General features: G+C 52.3%; 1 protein-coding gene across 1 annotated transcript in view; it reads left to right on the forward strand.

Annotated features, from left to right (window-relative positions):
- The window catches only part of CFAP263 (cilia and flagella associated protein 263), a 40945-nt gene extending 27268 nt beyond the window's left edge, over nt 1-13677 (forward strand). The window contains exons 4-9 of the mRNA XM_069739573.1: nt 5504-5662; nt 5739-5819; nt 6733-6888; nt 12993-13100; nt 13197-13352; nt 13436-13677. Of these exons, the coding sequence (XP_069595674.1) occupies nt 5504-5662; nt 5739-5819; nt 6733-6888; nt 12993-13100; nt 13197-13352; nt 13436-13525 (750 nt within the window). The 3' untranslated portion in view covers nt 13526-13677. The remainder of the gene's footprint in view (nt 1-5503; nt 5663-5738; nt 5820-6732; nt 6889-12992; nt 13101-13196; nt 13353-13435) is intronic.
- The last annotated feature ends 7911 nt before the right edge of the window (nt 13678-21588 follow it).

Below are 21588 nucleotides of genomic sequence, written 5' to 3' on the forward strand. Positions count from 1 at the left end.
TCTGTCTTACTTTCTTTCACGGAAATCCCAAGTCGCTGTTTGGCGCGACCAATCAGCAATGGGCACAGTCCGGCGGCAAAAATGGCCACTCCTTTCTCCCCTGCCGTCAGTGCCCGCTCCATACTCACCCCCCGCCCCCAGTCAGCGCTCACACAGGGTTAATGGCTGCGTTACACCGCATTATGCCGCGGTGTACCGCACTCCGTTTACGCTGCTATTAATCCTGTGTGACCAACTTGTTACTATTGATGGTGCCTATGCGGCATCAATAGGAAAAAGATCTAATGTTAAAAATAATTTAAAAAATAAAAATCATTATATACTCACCGTCCGTCGGCCCCTCGGATCCACAACAGGCCCTTCCGCTCCTCGCGATGCTCCGGTGACCAATCCATGCATTGCGGTTTTCGTGAGATGATGACGTAGCGGTCTCGCGAGTCCACAATGCCACTCTTGGGACCGGAGTGTCGCGAGGAGCATCAGTAAACGTCTCGGCTGGATCCGGGGGGGCCGACGGAAGGTGAGTATATAACTATTTTTTATTTTAGTTCTTTTTTTTTTTTTTTAACAGGGATATGGTGCCCACACTGCTATATACTACGTGGGCTGTGCTATATACTACATCTCTGTGCTATACACTACTTGGCTGTGGTATATATTACATGGCTGGGCAATATACTACATCGCTGTGCTATATACTACGTGGCCTGTGTTATATACTGCATGGGCAGTGTTATATACTACGTCTCTGTGCTATATACTATGTGGCTGTAAACTACATACATATTCTAGAATACTCTATGCATTAGAATCGGGCCACCATCTAGTGTATGTTTATGTGTGTAATATATATATATATAGATTTATTTTATTAACTTTAAAAGAAGTCAAGAAATTTCCTGAATCATTTATCAGCTAAATACAATAGTATTTGAACATGACTGAATATTATGGGAAAAAGAAATGAAAAGAAAAGAGGTGATGACATTATTGCCACACTGTGTTGTCTGAGTAGTATTCTGCCCACGGGGAGAGAGTGGGCGCTCAGTGGTGTGTGACCCGGTCCATGCAGTCTGGAGCCAGTGGATGAGAGCACCCACTGATCCCCTGAGTCTTCACACCGCGACGTAAGTGCTCAGTGGAGAGTGCAGGATAAATGTGAGCCGGTCCTTATTCGATGTTTGGGAGGCAGAATGAACAAATAGCAGAACAAGAATAGTTTTTTTTTTTTGTTTTGTTTGTTTTTTATGATTTGCTATTTTTGACAGACTAAAAACATTTGTTTGTTTTTTTGCTGAATGAGCCAAACTAGGGCTTGTTTTTTTTTTGTGAAAAGGTTTGGCTTTTTCAGTTGTATTTTTTTTTTCTTTTAACACACAACTTTGATTGCTTTTTATTCACTTTTTTTGTGAGTCACTATGATGAAACGGTGACATTTTTGGGGTGTCTTTTTTTTGTTTGTTTTTTGACGGCGTTCGCCATACTGAATAAATAATGTGCTAGTTTTATAGAGCGGGTCTTTACTAATTATGGGTGCGTGTTTTGTTTTATGATACAACATTGGTGGAGATTTAAAACATAACTTTTAACACTAGGACTACTGGACTCGTGACCCCGCCTAGAACTACTGAAAGGAGTCATTTTGACTCCTTGCTTGTTTTCGTTTATTTTTAGAGTTTCATTTGTGGTTATTTATTAATAATTATATTTTTTGTAATGTATTATTATTGTGAGATCCAACAGTAATGCTTTTGATTGTTTTTTTTCTGCTTTTCTTATTTTTCTACAGAAAATAACAATAATTATAATAGACGTTTTTCAAACATTTTTTTAATTCAAGTGCACACATATAAACAACAACTGAAGAACAAAAAGCAGAGAAAATGTAGGTGGAGGAGCATAAAAATGAAAATATGGCGCAGAATTCACCTTCTAAACATTTGGTGTTTCGCATTTTAGGCATTGCCTTTGATTTATGGCAGTACATTGCCCACACAAAGACTTACCACAAGTCTTACAATTGCCGACAGATCTATTTTTCTTGCACTTTTCTTTGATCTGGCAAAATTTTGTTTGAACCATCACTTCTGAACATGTAGAAACTTGGGACGTGGAACCCTTTTCCCTATCTGTGACATAAGGACCACTCAACTCTCTCACAAGCGTTTGCAAAAAATGCCTTGCGTGACATTTTTTGGTGGGTAATCTCCTTGAATATTATACATGCATTTATACCCGCAAAGTCTAAGGCATTTTCAAATGCATGAACAGGCCATCTCCTTGTGGATGTTCGTGTGGTATATTTTCGTGCCATCTGATCCACTACATCTACTCCATATTTTGTTTCATTGTAAAACTTTACCGTTTCTGGAGTTTTTTTAGCGGAATCAGACGCAACAACAACATCTGGATGGACGGAACTCAAAATGACAACATTTTTGTTGGGCTTTCCTTGATATACTGTAAGTGTAAAATTGTCTTCATTTCTAAACACTTTAGTGTTGTACAATTCCTCTTTCATGGATTTTATTTCTTTAGGCACTTCTCGCCTTATCTTATTCAGTGTTCCCACGATGGTTGTTTCCTTTGCTTTTAGCTGTTTAGCTAATTTTAATGAAGTAAAATAATTATCGGTTGTAACATTGCGACCTTTTTTCAAAAACGGGTCCAATAACTTCATTACCACATGGTCAGCTAAACGGTCCTCAGCACGGCGTGTGTCATCTTTGCCTAGATAAGGGAAGCCATTTGCCAGATATTTGCTCTCCTTATCAACAGCTAGCCAATATTTGTGGCCATATTTATCTGGTTTGGAAGGCATGTACTGCGTGAATGGACACCTAGTTTTGCTTGGGAAAAGTTGCTCATCCACCGTTATGTATGGGCCAGGTTTGTAACACGCAATACAATTTTCAATAAACCTGTCCCACACAGTAGAAAATAGAGCAAACTTGTCCGTTTGCAGTCTCTCCGATCGAGTAGATTTCTCATCAAATCTGAGAAACCTCATAATTTCAACAAAGCGGTCCCTAGACATTGTCGCTTTGCAAAACGGTATTCCCCAGTCATTACACCAAATACTGCTAATCGAGTGACGGTTCGTGCCAGATATTCCACGAGCATAGAATATCACAATGAATGCATCTAGCTCCTCATCAGATAGAGTAAACTGTAAATTATTGTTCCTGCATGCTTCTGCAAGCGTACAGTTCTTTATATGTGTCAATATATATGAATCAAAAAATAAACACCATGCGCTCAAAGGACTATGAAAATGTGAAAAGTTGACATGTAAATTGAACTACATCTATATGAACATCAGGGTAAATAAGACAGAGTGAAAAAATTATGCACAAAACTTTATAGCAACATTTAGTGACAAAAGGACCTCAGAATATAGTAGGGAGTCAAAATGACTCCCTTCAGTAGTTCTTGGTAAATTTTGAAAAAAACGCGCAAATTTTTTACCAAAATTATTTATTCTCACAAAATCTTTTTTCACATCATATTTGAGGAAAAGTCACCGAGTTTCAAGCCGGAATTCTGAAAAATGTAGTCACAGAAGAGAAATAAAAAACGAAATGAGTCAAAATGACTCCATCAGTAGTTCTAGTGTTAATGCGTGCTTAAAAGATATCAAAAGCAAAAAGTGTCACCCTCAGTGAACTAAACACAAGGCGTAAAGTTTCAAACCATGTAAGACCAAAACAATGCAGAAACGGAAACCCCCTTAGGGTAAAAAGATTTCTGTTGCAGTGGCTGTAGCGAAATCTATCTAAGCCAGGGTATAGTATCTGAAACGTTGGGTGACAATACCAATCCTTATACCCTTGGCTGCATAAGTAATGACCGTTATCACAAAATATCATGAAGCAAAATATGCAACCTGTAAGAATATAACGAAAAGAGGAACGGTCTCGCCAATCCCAGAAGCCAGGTACCGGAGTCATGGATATTCCTGGATTAGGGAAGACAATACCCTGTCAATCCCTATGGGGCTATCAATAATCTTTCCCCAAAACTCCCGCCCTGACAAGGGCAGTCCACATCTACCCCTGTAATAAGCAAGGCCTGCACCCTCCCTCATGGATTGTCCCAACGCGTTTCTTCCAAGCTTGCTTGTTTCAGGAGATAAAGTGCTAAATAGAGGGACCTAATGTCCTGCCACTATCTATGCTGTACTGCAGCACAGCTGGATCTCACAGGCCACCGTACGATGCAGTCGTCACATGACCTCAGGGTACAATGGGCACCATCGGGACCCAGGATCCTCATCGCAGGGGTCTGATGGATACTAAGGGGGTCTTGTGACCCCCTGGCAACCACTTGAATACCGCTGTCATGATTGATCGGTCGTAAAGCTGGCCAGGTCCGATACTGCAGGGTGTCAGCTGTCATGTAGAGCCGACACCAGCGGGAATTGCCTCTAGGCGGCGCTATACTCTTATTCCCCATCGCCGTTTTAATGCGTTGGCAGTCGTTAAGGGGTTAATAGTAAAGCCCTCCATTTATAAACTGCATTTTGTGATTATTGTTACCTTTTGTCTAATATTCACATTTGTTTGGTGATCGGAAACACTTAAGTGACAAACATACAAAACAATAGCAATCATAAAGGGTGTGAACACTTTTCCACACCACTGTTTACAATTGTGTAAAGTAAAAGGGGTAACGAAAGAGACTGAACCTGATGTTCCTTCATGACCTAGTGTGGCCGGATAGTGGGAATGTGCTGAGCCTGTTAGAAGTTTGAGATCCCCAACTTACAGGATATCTTCACCTCTGGAGGTCCCAGGCAGGAGATATTGTCGTTCTGTTTCTTACCACGCTTTTATCTGTCTATAGAGATGACACATGGCCTGGATAGCATCAGTTGTCCTTGCGGTATTTAGTTGGCGGTGTTAGAATGGTCTTTGAGTGATGTGAGTGATTGCGCTATCTGCGTCCCTTCGCTACGAAGCCGAAAGTATATCTCTAACCCCAATATTCCTATATGCACGCCGGTGACAGTATCTGATTGCAATTGTCTAGTTACCTCTGAAGGTGTTACATCTTCCACTTCTCTGCCTCTTGAATCTACAGAGCTCAGACTTTGTGTCTTTTCCCAGAGCATTTCTCTGCGGTAATTACCTGGTCACTGCAGGAGGACCCTACTTCATTGGATGCTATAGTGTCACCTCGCTCTAATTTCCCTTGTTCTAATTAGTTTTTCTTCCCAGCCATTATTAATCCCATATGATGAATGTAGGGGTGATATGTCTCCTCTCCAGAGATGTCTTATGGAAGAATTTAATCTTTCTCTATGAAAGTTGTGATTCCTGGTGCCGATACCTGAGCAGAACCTCATACTCCAGCGCTCAGCTGCTGCAGAACCTCATACTCCAGTGCTCCGCTGCTGCAGAACCAGATACTCCAGCGCTCAGCTGCTGCATGTCTTGTTACGATGATGGACTTCTCTGCTCTCCTCCGATGCAGTGACCGCTTCTTCTCTCCGGTTCTCCAGGCCACCAAGGAAGAGGCAGAGATCCGCAGCTCAGAAATTAAAAAGGCAAAGTACGAGTTTGAGCGAGACATCGGCAGAACGGCTGCGAGCAACAAGAAGGGTGAAAGGGGCAGCCCCGAAAAGATCCTGCGCTGCATGGAGGAGAAGATGCTGGCGAGAGTAGGTGCATTGTCTGCGGGGTGCGGTTATGGCGTAGGTCTCTCACCGGTGATAACGGGGTCATCTCTCCTGGCAGGACAGTCTGGTGGATAAGCTCCGCTTAAAGAACGCAGCATTAAGAATCCAGAAGAAGAAGTTACAGATGCAGCTGAAGCAGGTACCGCACATCACATCTAATCTTCCCCTGTGTCCCTGTACCTGGGGTGTCATGGCATTGATGGTATTGTAGTAGTGCTCTCCTATCACTCCCATCATTGTGCAGTCCAGTGCCCTCGTCTACCCAGACAGATAGGTGGTACTCCTGTCATAGCCTCCTGGGGTACCCTGCTGTATGACGTGGGAATCCTTCCCTAGATGCAGGTTAAACTGCAGATTATTAGGGGTTGGTGCTGTCCCGCGGCATCCGGGCCATGCACCCCCCTCCCCGCGGCATCCGGGTCGTGCACCCCCCCCTCCCCGCGGCATCCGGGCCATGCACCCCCCCTCCCCGCGGCATCCGGGCCATGCACCCCCCCTCCCCGCGGCATCCGGGCCATGCACCCCCCCCTCCCCGCGGCATCCGGGCCATGCACCCCCCCTCCCCGCGGCATCCGGGCCATGCACCCCCCCTCCCCGCGGCATCCGGGTCGTGCACCCCCCTCCCCGTGGCATCCGGGCCGTGCACCCCCCTCCCCGCGGCATCCGGGCCATGCACCCCCCTCCCCGTGGCATCCGGGCCATGCACCCCCCCTCCCCGCGGCATCCGGGCCGTGCACCCCCCCCCTCCCCGCGGCATCCGGGCCGTGCACCCCCCTCCCCGCGGCATCCGGGCCGTGCACCCCCCTCCCCGCGGCATCCGGGCCGTGCACCCCCCTCCCCGCGGCATCCGGGCCGTGCACCCCCCTCCCCGCGGCATCCGGGCCGTGCACCCCCCTCCCCGCGGCATCCGGGCCGTGCACCCCTGTGGCAGCGTGTCTCTCGGTATTCAGTCTCTATAATTACCTCCTTGCCGGACAAGTAATGGAGGGCATCGAGGTAAATGTGGTGGTCTGGGTGCAGCCTCAGTAACTTTTGCTGTATGTGATTTCTAGAAGGAGGAGATGGGAGAAGTGCTGAATGAGGTGGATTTCCAGCAGCTGAAAATCGAAAATGCACAATTTTTGGAAAGAATCGATGAGAGGAACCAGGATCTTCTACAGCTGAAAATGACAACTGGGAATACCATGCAAGTGCTTAACTCCTACAAGGTGACCACCAGGAGCAAGATGGGGGTCTGTGTATGGGGAGGGTAAGACTGTGCTGTGGATGGGGGTGTGTGTATGGGGAAAGTAAGACCGTGCTGTGGATGGGGATGTGCATCCGCGGAGGGTAGGACCGTACTCTGGCTGGGGGAGTGTGTGTATGCGGAGGGTAGGACCGTGCACTGGCTGGGGGTGTGTGTACATGGAGGGTAGGTCCGTGCTCTGGATGGGTGTGTATGCGGAGGGTAGGACCACTCTGGATGGGGGGGGGGTGTGTACATGGAGGGTAGGTCCGTGCTCTGGATGGGTGTGTATGCGGAGGGTAGGACCACTCTGGATGGGGGGGTGTGTGTACATGGAGAGTAGGACCACGTTCTAGATGGGTGTGTGTGTGTGTACGCGGAGGGTAGGACCGCACTCTGGATGGGCGTGTGTGTACGCGGAGGGTAGGACCGCACTCTGGATGGGCGTGTGTGTACGCGGAGAGTAGGACCACGCTCTGGATGGGCGTGTGTGTACGCGGAGGGTAGGATCGGGCTCTGGATGGGGGTGTGTGTGTGTGTGTGTGTACGCTGAGGGTAAGACTATGCTCTGGATGGGGGTATGTATGCTGAGTAGGACTGCACTCTGGATGGGGGAGTGTAAGCGGAGGGTAGGACTGCGCTCTGGATGGGGGAGTGTAAGCGGAGGGTAGGACCGCACTCTGGATGGGCGTGTGTGTACGCGGAGGGTAGGACCGCACTCTGGATGGGCGTGTGTGTACGCGGAGAGTAGGACCACGCTCTGGATGGGCGTGTGTGTACGCGGAGGGTAGGATCGGGCTCTGGATGGGGGTGTGTGTGTGTGTGTGTGTACGCTGAGGGTAAGACTATGCTCTGGATGGGGGTATGTATGCTGAGTAGGACTGCACTCTGGATGGGGGAGTGTAAGCGGAGGGTAGGACTGCGCTCTGGATGGGGGAGTGTAAGCGGAGGGTAGGACTGCGCTCTGGATGGGCGTGTGTGTACGCGGAGGGTAAGATCGGGCTCTGGATGGGGGTGTGTGTGTGTGTGTGTGTGTACGCTGAGGGTAAGACTATGCTCTGGATGGGGGTATGTATGCTGAGTAGGACTGCACTCTGGATGGGGGAGTGTAAGCGGAGGGTAGGACTGCGCTCTGGATGGGCGTGTGTGTACGCGGAGGGTAAGATCGGGCTCTGGATGGGGGTGTGTGTGTGTACGCTGAGGGTAAGACTATGCTCTGGATGGGGGTATGTATGCTGAGTAGGACTGCACTCTGGATGGGGGAGTGTAAGCGGAGGGTAAGACTGCGCTCTGGATGGGGGTATGTATGCTGAGTAGGGCCGCGCTCTGGATGGGGGGGGGTTGGGGTGTACATGGAGGGTAGGACTGCGCTCTGGATGGGGGGGTGTACATGGAGGGTAGGACTGCGCTCTGGATGGGGGGGTGTACATGGAGGGTAGGACTGCGCTCTGGATGGGGGGGTGTACATGGAGGGTAGGACTGCGCTCTGGATGGGGGGGTGTACATGGAGGGTAGGGCCGCGCTCTGGATGGGGGGGGGGGTGTACATGGAGGGTAGGGCCGCGCTCTGGATGGGGGGGTGTACATGGAGGGTAGGGCCGCGCTCTGGATGGGGGGGGTGTACATGGAGGGTAGGGCCGCGCTCTGGATGGGGGGGTGTACATGGAGGGTAGGGCCGCGCTCTGGATGGGTGTGTATGCGGAGGGTAGGACCACTCTGGATGGGGGGGTGTGTGTACATGGAGGGTAGGTCCGTGCTCTGGATGGGTGTGTATGCGGAGGGTAGGACCACTCTGGATGGGGGGGTGTGTGTACATGGAGGGTAGGTCCGTGCTCTGGATGGGTGTGTATGCGGAGGGTAGGACCACTCTGGATGGGGGGGTGTGTGTACATGGAGAGTAGGACCACGTTCTAGATGGGTGTGTGTGTGTGTGTACGCGGAGGGTAGGACCGCACTCTGGATGGGCGTGTGTGTACGCGGAGGGTAGGACCGCACTCTGGATGGGCGTGTGTGTACGCGGAGGGTAGGACTGCGCTCTGGATGGGCGTGTGTGTACGCGGAGGATAGGATCGGGCTCTGGATGGGGGGTGTGTGTGTGTGTGTGTACGCTGAGGGTAAGACTATGCTCTGGATGGGGGTATGTATGCTGAGTAGGACTGCACTCTGGATGGGGGAGTGTAAGCGGAGGGTAGGACTGCGCTCTGGATGGGCGTGTGTGTACGCGGAGGGTAAGATCGGGCTCTGGATGGGGGTGTGTGTGTGTACGCTGAGGGTAAGACTATGCTCTGGATGGGGGTATGTATGCTGAGTAGGACTGCACTCTGGATGGGGGAGTGTAAGCGGAGGGTAAGACTGCGCTCTGGATGGGGGTATGTATGCTGAGTAGGGCCGCGCTCTGGATGGGGGGGGTTGGGGTGTACATGGAGGGTAGGACTGCGCTCTGGATGGGGGGGTGTACATGGAGGGTAGGGCCGCGCTCTGGATGGGGGGGTGTACATGGAGGGCAGGGCCGCGCTCTGGATGGGGGGGTGTACATGGAGGGTAGGGCCGCGCTCTGGATGGGGGGGTGTACATGGAGGGTAGGGCCGCGCTCTGGATGGGGGGGTGTACATGGAGGGTAGGGCCGCGCTCTGGATGGGGGGGGGTGTACATGGAGGGCAGGGCCGCGCTCTGGATGGGGGGGTGTACATGGAGGGTAGGGCCGCGCTCTGGATGGGGGGGGTGTACATGGAGGGTAGGGCCGCGCTCTGGATGGGGGGGTGTACATGGAGGGTAGGGCCGCGCTCTGGATGGGGGGGTGTACATGGAGGGTAAGACTGCGCTCTGGATGGGGGTATGTATGCTGAGTAGGACTGCACTCTGGATGGGGGAGTGTAAGCGGAGGGTAGGACTGCGCTCTGGATGGGGGGGTGTACATGGAGGGTAGGGCCGCGCTCTGGATGGGGGGGGGGGTTGGGGTGTACATGGAGGGTAGGGCCGCGCTCTGGATGGGGGGGTGTACATGGAGGGTAGGGCCGCGCTCTGGATGGGGGGGTGTACATGAAGGGTAGGGCCGCGCTCTGGATGGGGGGGTGTACATGGAGGGTAGGGCCGCGCTCTGGATGGGGGGGGGGGTTGGGGTGTACATGGAGGGTAGGGCCGCGCTCTGGATGGGGGGGTGTACATGGAGGGTAGGGCCGCGCTCTGGATGGGGGGGGTGTACATGGAGGGTAGGGCCGTGCTCTGGATGGGGGGGTGTACATGGAGGGTAGGGCCGCGCTCTGGATGGGGGGGTGTACATGGAGGGTAGGGCCGCGCTCTGGATGGGGGGGGTTGGGGTGTACATGGAGGGTAGGGCCGCGCTCTGGATGGGGGGGTGTACATGGAGGGTAGGGCCGCGCTCTGGATGGGGGGGTGTACATGGAGGGTAGGGCCGCGCTCTGGATGGGGGGGTGTACATGGAGGGTAGGGCCGCGCTCTGGATGGGGGGGTGTACATGGAGGGTAGGGCCGCGCTCTGGATGGGGGGGGGTGTACATGGAGGGCAGGGCCGCGCTCTGGATGGGGGGGTGTACATGGAGGGTAGGGCCGCGCTCTGGATGGGGGGGGTGTACATGGAGGGTAGGGCCGCGCTCTGGATGGGGGGGGTGTACATGGAGGGTAGGGCCGCGCTCTGGATGGGGGGGTGTACATGGAGGGTAGGGCCGCGCTCTGGATGGGGGGGTGTACATGGAGGGTAGGGCCGCGCTCTGGATGGGGGGGTGTACATGGAGGGTAAGACTGCGCTCTGGATGGGGGTATGTATGCTGAGTAGGACTGCACTCTGGATGGGGGAGTGTAAGCGGAGGGTAGGACTGCGCTCTGGATGGGGGGGTGTACATGGAGGGTAGGGCCGCGCTCTGGATGGGGGGGGGGGGGTTGGGGTGTACATGGAGGGTAGGGCCGCGCTCTGGATGGGGGGGTGTACATGGAGGGTAGGGCCGCGCTCTGGATGGGGGGGTGTACATGAAGGGTAGGGCCGCGCTCTGGATGGGGGGGTGTACATGGAGGGTAGGGCCGCGCTCTGGATGGGGGGGGGGTTGGGGTGTACATGGAGGGTAGGGCCGCGCTCTGGATGGGGGGGGGTGTACATGGAGGGCAGGGCCGCGCTCTGGATGGGGGGGTGTACATGGAGGGTAGGGCCGCGCTCTGGATGGGGGGGGGTGTACATGGAGGGTAGGGCCGCGCTCTGGATGGGGGGGGTGTACATGGAGGGTAGGGCCGCGCTCTGGATGGGGGGGGTGTACATGGAGGGTAGGGCCGCGCTCTGGATGGGGGGGTGTACATGGAGGGTAGGGCCGCGCTCTGGATGGGGGGGTGTACATGAAGGGTAGGGCCGCGCTCTGGATGGGGGGGTGTACATGGAGGGTAGGGCCGCGCTCTGGATGGGGGGGGTGTACATGGAGGGTAGGGCCGCGCTCTGGATGGGGGGGTGTACATGGAGGGTAGGGCCGCGCTCTGGATGGGGGGGTGTACATGGAGGGTAGGGCCGCGCTCTGGATGGGGGGGTGTACATGGAGGGTAGGGCCGTGCTCTGGATGGGGGGGTGTACATGGAGGGTAGGGCCGCGCTCTGGATGGGGGGGGGTGTACATGGAGGGCAGGGCCGCGCTCTGGATGGGGGGGTGTACATGGAGGGTAGGGCCGCGCTCTGGATGGGGGGGGGTGTACATGGAGGGCAGGGCCGCGCTCTGGATGGGGGGGGTGTACATGGAGGGTAGGGCCGTGCTCTGGATGGGGGGGTGTACATGGAGGGTAGGGCCGCGCTCTGGATGGGGGGGGGTGTACATGGAGGGCAGGGCCGCGCTCTGGATGGGGGGGGGGGTGTACATGGAGGGTAGGGCCGCGCTCTGGATGGGGGGGTGTACATGGAGGGTAGGGCCGCGCTCTGGATGGGGGGGTGTACATGGAGGGTAGGGCCGCGCTCTGGATGGGGGGGTGTACATGGAGGGCAGGGCCGCGCTCTGGATGGGGGGGTGTACATGGAGGGTAGGGCCGCGCTCTGGATGGGGGGGTGTACATGGAGGGTAGGGCCGCGCTCTGGATGGGGGGGTGTACATGGAGGGTAGGGCCGCGCTCTGGATGGGGGGGTGTACATGGAGGGTAGGGCCGCGCTCTGGATGGGGGGGGGGGTATACATGGAGGGTAGGGCCGCGCTCTGGATGGGGGGGTGTACATGGAGGGTAGGGCCGCGCTCTGGATGGGGGGGTGTACATGGAGGGTAGGGCCGCGCTCTGGATGGGGGGGGGTGTACATGGAGGGTAGGGCCGCGCTCTGGATGGGGGGGGGGTGTACATGGAGGGTAGGGCCGCGCTCTGGATGGGGGGGGGGTGTACATGGAGGGTAGGGCCGCGCTCTGGATGGGGGGGTGTACATGGAGGGCAGGGCCGCGCTCTGGATGGGGGGGTGTACATGGAGGGTAGGGCCGCGCTCTGGATGGGGGGGTGTACATGGAGGGTAGGGCCGCGCTCTGGATGGGGGGGGTGTACATGGAGGGTAGGGCCGCGCTCTGGATGGGGGGGGGTGTACATGGAGGGTAGGGCCGCGCTCTGGATGGGGGGGTGTACATGGAGGGCAGGGCTGCGCTCTGGATGGGGGGGTGTACATGGAGGGTAGGGCCGCGCTCTGGATGGGGGGGGTGTACATGGAGGGTAGGGCCGCGCTCTGGATGGGGGGGTGTACATGGAGGGTAGGGCCGCGCTCTGGATGGGGGGGTGTACATGGAGGGTAGGGCCGCGCTCTGGATGGGGGGGTGTACATGGAGGGCAGGGCCGCGCTCTGGATGGGGGGGGGTGTACATGGAGGGCAGGGCCGCGCTCTGGATGGGGGGGTGTACATGGAGGGTAGGGCCGCGCTCTGGATGGGGGGGTGTACATGGAGGGTAGGGCCGCGCTCTGGATGGGGGGGGTGTACATGGAGGGTAGGGCCGCGCTCTGGATGGGGGGGTGTACATGGAGGGTAGGGCCGCGCTCTGGATGGGGGGGTGTACATGGAGGGTAGGGCCGCGCTCTGGATGGGGGGGGTGTACATGGAGGGTAGGGCCGCGCTCTGGATGGTGTCCTGTTCTTGCAGAAGAAGCTTCAGCACAGCTCGCTGGAGTCGGGTCGTCTTACCAAGGAGATTTCGTCCCGTTCTGAGATCCTGCAGAGAATTGAGTTGGAGACGAGTCAAGTGGAGCAGGTGAGCGGGATCCTGGGGCGACCGATGTCACAGGTGGGCTGGTGGTGGCCTGTGTCGGGCTGTGACCCCTTTCATGTCTCTGGTTACTTTTGTCAGGAACGAGCAAAGGCTGAAATTCTGAACAAGAAGCTGAGGAAGCAGCTGAGCGACTATCGCGTCCCAGACGTCCTGCAGTACGTGCAGGAGAAGATGGCGCAGGAGGAGCTGGAGAAGACTGTGCGAGCGTGGGAGAGGAAGGTGGAGATCGCCGAGGTAATGGGCTCAAAAGGGACATAATGACCCCAATCCTTATCGATGGGATGTGATCACTGTTGACCTGTGCCCTGACTACACAGCTTTCTCTGAGTGCTCAGCGTAGAAGTTGGGAACAAGTCAAAGCTGCCAGACTGATTCCACAATACGGGCAGCTATCGGGAGAGCCGTGAGGCGGACTCGGGTCCAGCAGGGGGTGACCAGAGGAAGTCAGCGCCTCCAGGAAGTGTGGATGCTTCCTAATTCAGCTGATTTCACTTCTTACACAAAGATCTTCATGTTACCGGAGTGCAGAGTAATAAAAGCAAACTCTCTACAAGGCTGATTATTGGTGATACTGTCATCTGCGGCACGAAGCGTCTGTGATTATTGGTGATACCGTCATCTGCTGCACGAAGCGTCTGTGATTATTGGTGATACCGTCATCTGCTGCACGAAGCGTCTGTGATTATTGGTGATACCGTCATCTGCGGCACGAAGCGTCTGTGATTATTGGTGATACCGTCATCTGCGGCACAAAGAGTCTGTGATTATTGGTGATACTGTCATCTGCGGCACGAAGCGTCTGTGATTATTGGTGATACCGTCATCTGCGGCACAAAGAGTCTGTGATTATTGGTGATACTGTCATCTGCTGCACGAAGCGTCTGTGATTATTGGCGATACCGTCATCTGCTGCACGAAGCGTCTGTGATTATTGGTGATACTGTCATCTGCGGCACGAAGCGTCTGTGATTATTGGTGATACTGTCATCTGCTGCACGAAGCGTCTGTGATTATTGGTGATACCGTCATCTGCTGCACGAAGCGTCTGTGATTATTGGTGATACTGTCATCTGCGGCACGAAGCGTCTGTGATTATTGGTGATACCGTCATCTGCTGCACGAAGCGTCTGTGATTATTGGTGATACTGTCATCTGCGGCACGAAGCGTCTGTGATTATTGGTGATACCGTCATCTGCTGCACGAAGCGTCTGTGATTATTGGTGATACTGTCATCTGCTGCACGAAGCGTCTGTGATTATTGGTGATACCGTCATCTGCGGCACGAAGCGTCTGTGATTATTGGTGATACCGTCATCTGCGGCACGAAGCGTCTGTGATTATTGGTGATACTGTCATCTGCGGCACGAAGCGTCTGTGATTATTGGTGATACTGTCATCTGCGGCACGAAGCGTCTGTGATTATTGGTGATACTGTCGTCTGTGGCACGAAGCGTCTGTGATTATTGGTGATACCGTCATCTGCGGCACGAAGCGTCTGTGATTATTGGTGATACTGTCATCTGCGGCACGAAGCGTCTGTGATTATTGGTGATACTGTCATCTGCGGCACGAAGCGTCTGTGATTATTGGTGATACCGTCATCTGCTGCACGAAGCGTCTGTGATTATTGGTGATACTGTCATCTGCGGCACGAAGCGTCTGTGATTATTGGTGATACCGTCATCTGCGGCACGAAGCGTCTGTGATTATTGGTGATACTGTCATCTGCGGCACGAAGCGTCTGTGATTATTGGTGATACCGTCATCTGCTGCACGAAGCGTCTGTGATTATTGGTGATACTGTCATCTGCGGCACGAAGTGTGTGATTATTGGTGATACCGTCATCTGCGGCACGAAGCGTCTGTGATTATTGGTGATACCGTCATCTGCAGCACGAAGCGTCTGTGATTATTGGTGATACTGTCATCTGCTGCACGAAGCGTCTGTGATTATTGGTGATACTGTCATCTGCTGCACGAAGCGTCTGTGATTATTGGTGATACTGTCATCTGCTGCACGAAGCGTCTGTGATTATTGGTGATACCGTCATCTGCGGCACGAAGCGTCTGTGATTATTGGTGATACTGTCATCTGCTGCACGAAGCGTCTGTGATTATTGGTGATACTGTCGTCTGTGGCACGAAGCGTCTGTGATTATTGGTGATACCGTCATCTGCGGCACGAAGCGTCTGTGAATATTGGTGATACTGTCGTCTGTGGCACGAAGCGTCTGTGATTATTGGTGATACCGTCATCTGCGGCACGAAGCGTCTGTGATTATTGGTGATACTGTCATCTGCGGCACGAAGCGTCTGTGATTATTGGTGATACTGTCATCTGCGGCACGAAGCGTCTGTGATTATTGGTGATACCGTCATCTGCTGCACGAAGCGTCTGTGATTATTGGTGATACTGTCATCTGCGGCACGAAGCGTCTGTGATTATTGGTGATACCGTCATCTGCGGCACGAAGCGTCTGTGATTATTGGTGATACTGTCATCTGCGGCACGAAGTGTGTGATTATTGGTGATACCGTCATCTGCGGCACGAAGCGTCTGTGATTATTGGTGATACCGTCATCTGCAGCACGAAGCGTCTGTGATTATTGGTGATACTGTCATCTGCTGCACGAAGCGTCTGTGATTATTGGTGATACTGTCATCTGCTGCACGAAGCGTCTGTGATTATTGGTGATACTGTCATCTGCTGCACGAAGCGTCTGTGATTATTGGTGATACTGTCATCTGCTGCACGAAGCGTCTGTGATTATTGGTGATACTGTCATCTGCTGCACGAAGCGTCTGTGATTATTGGCGATACCGTCATCTGCTGCATGAAGCGTCTGTGATTATTGGTGATACCGTCATCTGCTGCACGAAGCGTCTGTGATTATTGGTGATACTGTCATCTGCTGCACGAAGCGTCTGTGATTATTGGTGATACCGTCATCTGCGGCACGAAGCGTCTGTGATTATTGGCGATACCGTCATCTGCGGCACGAAGCGTCTGTGATTATTGGTGATACCGTCATCTGCGGCACGAAGCGTCTGTGATTATTGGTGATACCGTCATCTGTGGCACGAAGCGTCTGTGATTATTGGCGATACCGTCATCTGCGGCACGAAGCGTCTGTGATTATTGGTGATACCGTCATCTGCTGCATGAAGCATCTGTGATTATTGGTGATACCGTCATCTGCGGCACGAAGCGTCTGTGATTATTGGTGATACTGTCATCTGCTGCACGAAGCGTCTGTGATTATTGGTGATACTGTCATCTGCTGCACGAAGCATCTGTGATTATTGGTGATACCGTCATCTGCTGCACGAAGCGTCTGTGATTATTGGTGATACTGTCATCTGCTGCACGAAGCATCTGTGATTATTGGTGATACTGTCATCTGCGACACGAAGCGTCTGTGATTATTGGTGATACCGTCATCTGCTGCACGAAGCATCTGTGATTATTGGTGATACCGTCATCTGCTGCACGAAGCGTCTGTGATTATTGGTGATACTGTCATCTGCTGCACGAAGCATCTGTGATTATTGGTGATACCGTCATCTGCTGCACGAAGCATCTGTGATTATTGGTGATACCGTCATCTGCTGCATGAAGCGTCTGTGATTATTGGTGATACCGTCATCTGCGGCACGAAGCGTCTGTGATTATTGGTGATACTGTCATCTGCTGCACGAAGCGTCTGTGATTATTGGTGATACTGTCATCTGCGGCACGAAGCGTCTGTGATTATTGGTGATACCGTCATCTGCTGCACGAAGCGTCTGTGATTATTGGTGATACTGTCATCTGCTGCACGAAGCGTCTGTGATTATTGGTGATACTGTCATCTGCGGCACGAAGCGTCTGTGATTATTAGTGATACTGTCATCTGCTGCACGAAGCGTCTGTGATTATTGGTGATACCGTCATCTGCTGCACGAAGCGTCTGTGATTATTGGTGATACCGTCATCTGCTGCACGAAGCGTCTGTGATTATTGGTGATACCGTCATCTGCTGCACGAAGCGTCTGTGATTATTGGTGATACCGTCATCTGCGGCACGAAGCGTCTGTGATTATTGGTGATACCGTCATCTGCTGCACGAAGCGTCTGTGATTATTGGTGATACTGTCGTCTGCTGCACGAAGCGTCTGTGATTATTGGTGATACCGTCATCTGCGGCACGAAGCGTCTGTGATTATTGGTGATACTGTCATCTGCGGCACGAAGCGTCTGTGATTATTGGTGATACTGTCATCTGCGGCACGAAGCGTCTGTGATTATTGGTGATACCGTCATCTGCTGCACGAAGCGTCTGTGATTATTGGTGATACCGTCATCTGCTGCACGAAGCGTCTGTGATTATTGGTGATACCGTCATCTGCGGCACGAAGCGTCTGTGATTATTGGTGATACCGTCATCTGCGGCACGAAGCGTCTGTGATTATTGGTGATACCGTCATCTGCTGCACGAAGCGTCTGTGATTATTGGTGATACTGTCATCTGCTGCACGAAGCGTCTGTGATTATTGGTGATACTGTCATCTGTGGCACGAAGCGTCTGTGATTATTGGCGATACCGTCATCTGCTGCACGAAGCATCTGTGATTATTGGTGATACCGTCATCTGCTGCACGAAGCGTCTGTGATTATTGGTGATACTGTCATCTGCTGCACGAAGCGTCTGTGATTATTGGTGATACCGTCATCTGCTGCACGAAGCGTCTGTGATTATTGGTGATACCGTCATCTGCTGCACGAAGCGTCTGTGATTATTGGTGATACCGTCATCTGCTGCACGAAGCGTCTGTGATTATTGGTGATACCGTCATCTGCTGCACGAAGCGTCTGTGATTATTGGTGATACCGTCATCTGCTGCACGAAGCGTCTGTGATTATTGGTGATACCGTCATCTGCTGCACGAAGCGTCTGTGATTATTAGTGATACTGTCATCTGCGACACGAAGCGTCTGTGATTATTAGTGATACCGTCATCTGCTGCACGAAGCGTCTGTGATTATTAGTGATACCGTCATCTGCGGCATGAAGCATCTGTGATTATTGGTGATACCGTCATCTGCGGCACGAAGCGTCTGTGATTATTGGCGATACCGTCATCTGCGGCACGAAGCGTCTGTGATTATTGGTGATACTGTCATCTGCTGCACGAAGCGTCTGTGATTATTGGTGATACTGTCATCTGCGGCACGAAGCGTCTGTGATTATTGGTGATACCGTCATCTGCGGCACGAAGCGTCTGTGATTATTGGTGATACTGTCATCTGCTGCACGAAGCGTCTGTGATTATTGGTGATACCGTCATCTGCTGCACGAAGCGTCTGTGATTATTGGTGATACTGTCATCTGCTGCACGAAGCGTCTGTGATTATTGGTGATACTGTCATCTGCGGCACGAAGCGTCTGTGATTATTGGTGATAATGTCATCTGCGGCACGAAGCGTCTGTGATTATTGGCGATACCGTCATCTGCGGCACGAAGCATCTGTGATTATTGGTGATACTGTCATCTGCTGCACGAAGCATCTGTGATTATTGGTGATACTGTCATCTGCGGCAGAAAGAGTCTGTGATTATTGGTGATACCGTCATCTGCTGCACGAAGCGTCTGTGATTATTGGTGATACCGTCATCTGCTGCACGAAGCGTCTGTGATTATTGGTGATACTGTCATCTGCGGCACGAAGCGTCTGTGATTATTGGTGATACCGTCATCTGCGGCATGAAGCGTCTGTGATTATTGGTGATACTGTCATCTGCTGCACGAAGCGTCTGTGATTATTGGCGATACCGTCATCTGCGGCACGAAGCATCTGTGATTATTGGTGATACTGTCATCTGCTGCACGAAGCGTCTGTGATTATTGGTGATACTGTCATCTGCTGCACGAAGCGTCTGTGATTATTGGTGATACTGTCATCTGCTGCACGAAGCGTCTGTGATTATTGGTGATACCGTCATCTGCGGCACGAAGCGTCTGTGATTATTGGTGATACCGTCATCTGCGGCATGAAGCGTCTGTGATTATTGGTGATACCGTCATCTGCTGCACGAAGCGTCTGTGATTATTGGTGATACTGTCATCTGCTGCACGAAGCGTCTGTGATTATTGGTGATACCGTCATCTGCGGCACGAAGCGTCTGTGATTATTGGTGATACTGTCATCTGCGGCACGAAGCGTCTGTGATTATTGGTGATACTGTCATCTGCTGCACGAAGCGTCTGTGATTATTGGTGATAATGTCATCTGCGGCACGAAGCGTCTGTGATTATTGGCGATACCGTCATCTGCGGCACGAAGCATCTGTGATTATTGGTGATACCGTCATCTGCTGCACGAAGCGTCTGTGATTATTGGTGATACCGTCATCTGCTGCACGAAGCGTCTGTGATTATTGGTGATACCGTCATCTGTGGCACGAAGCGTCTGTGATTATTGGTGATACTGTCATCTGCTGCATGAAGCATCTGTGATTATTGGTGATACCGTCATCTGCTGCACGAAGCATCTGTGATTATTGGTGATACCGTCATCTGCGACACGAAGCGTCTGTGATTATTGGTGATACTGTCATCTGCTGCACGAAGCGTCTGTGATTATTGGTGATACTGTCATCTGCTGCACGAAGCGTCTGTGATTATTGGTGATACTGTCATCTGCTGCACGAAGCGTCTGTGATTATTGGTGATACCGTCATCTGCTGCACGAAGCGTCTGTGATTATTGGTGATACTGTCATCTGCTGCACGAAGCGTCTGTGATTATTGGTGATACCGTCATCTGCGGCACGAAGCGTCTGTGATTATTGGTGATACTGTCATCTGCGGCACGAAGCGTCTGTGATTATTGGCGATACCGTCATCTGCGGCACGAAGCGTCTGTGATTATTGGTGATACTGTCATCTGCTGCACGAAGCGTCTGTGATTATTGGTGATACTGTCATCTGCTGCACGAAGCGTCTGTGATTATTGGTGATACTGTCATCTGCTGCACGAAGCATCTGTGATTATTGGTGATACTGTCATCTGCGGCACGAAGCGTCTGTGATTATTGGTGATACTGTCATCTGCGGCACGAAGCGTCTGTGATTATTAGTGATACTGTCATCTGCGACACGAAGCGTCTGTGATTATTGGTGATACCGTCATCTGCTGCACGAAGCGTCTGTGATTATTGGTGATACTGTCATCTGCTGCACGAAGCGTCTGTGATTATTGGTGATACCGTCATCTGCGGCACGAAGCGTCTGTGATTATTGGTGATACTGTCATCTGCTGCACGAAGCGTCTGTGATTATTGGTGATACCGTCATCTGCTGCACGAAGCGTCTGTGATTATTGGTGATACTGTCATCTGCTGCATGAAGCGTCTGTGATTATTGGTGATACCGTCATCTGCGGCACGAAGCGTCTGTGATTATTGGTGATACCGTCATCTGCTGCACGAAGCATCTGTGATTATTGGTGATACCGTCATCTGCTGCACGAAGCGTCTGTGATTATTGGTGATACCGTCATCTGCTGCACGAAGCGTCTGTGATTATTAGTGATACTGTCATCTGCTGCACGAAGCGTCTGTGATTATTGGTGATACTGTCATCTGCGGCACGAAGCATCTGTGATTATTGGTGATACTGTCATCTGCTGCACGAAGCGTCTGTGATTATTGGTGATACTGTCATCTGCTGCACGAAGCGTCTGTGATTATTGGTGATACCGTCATCTGCTGCACGAAGCATCTGTGATTATTGGTGATACTGTCGTCTGCTGCACGAAGCGTCTGTGATTATTGGTGATTCCGTCATCTGCGGCACGAAGCGTCTGTGATTATTGGTGATACTGTCATCTGTGGCACGAAGCGTCTGTGATTATTGGTGATACCGTCATCTGCTGCACGAAGCATCTGTGATTATTGGTGATACTGTCATCTGCGGCACGAAGCGTCTGTGATTATTGGTGATACTGTCATCTGTGGCACGAAGCGTCTGTGATTATTGGTGATACCGTCATCTGCTGCACGAAGCATCTGTGATTATTGGTGATACTGTCATCTGTGGCACGAAGCGTCTGTGATTATTGGCGATACCGTCATCTGCTGCACGAAGCGTCTGTGATTATTAGTGATACCGTCATCTGCGGCACGAAGCGTCTGTGATTATTGGTGATACTGTCATCTGCTGCACGAAGCGTCTGTGATTATTGGTGATAATGTCGTCTGCGGCATGAAGCGTCTGTGATTATTGGTGATACCTTCATCTGCGGCACGAAGCGTCTGTGATTATTGGTGATACTGTCATCTGCTGCACGAAGCGTCTGTGATTATTGGTGATACCGTCATCTGCGACACGAAGCGTCTGTGATTATTGGTGATACCGTCATCTGCTGCACGAAGCGTCTGTGATTATTGGTGATACCGTCATCTGCTGCACGAAGCGTCTGTGATT

The sequence above is a fragment of the Ranitomeya imitator genome, chromosome 9 (genome assembly GCF_032444005.1).
Source record: "Ranitomeya imitator isolate aRanImi1 chromosome 9, aRanImi1.pri, whole genome shotgun sequence".
Classification (NCBI taxonomy): domain Eukaryota; kingdom Metazoa; phylum Chordata; class Amphibia; order Anura; family Dendrobatidae; genus Ranitomeya; species Ranitomeya imitator.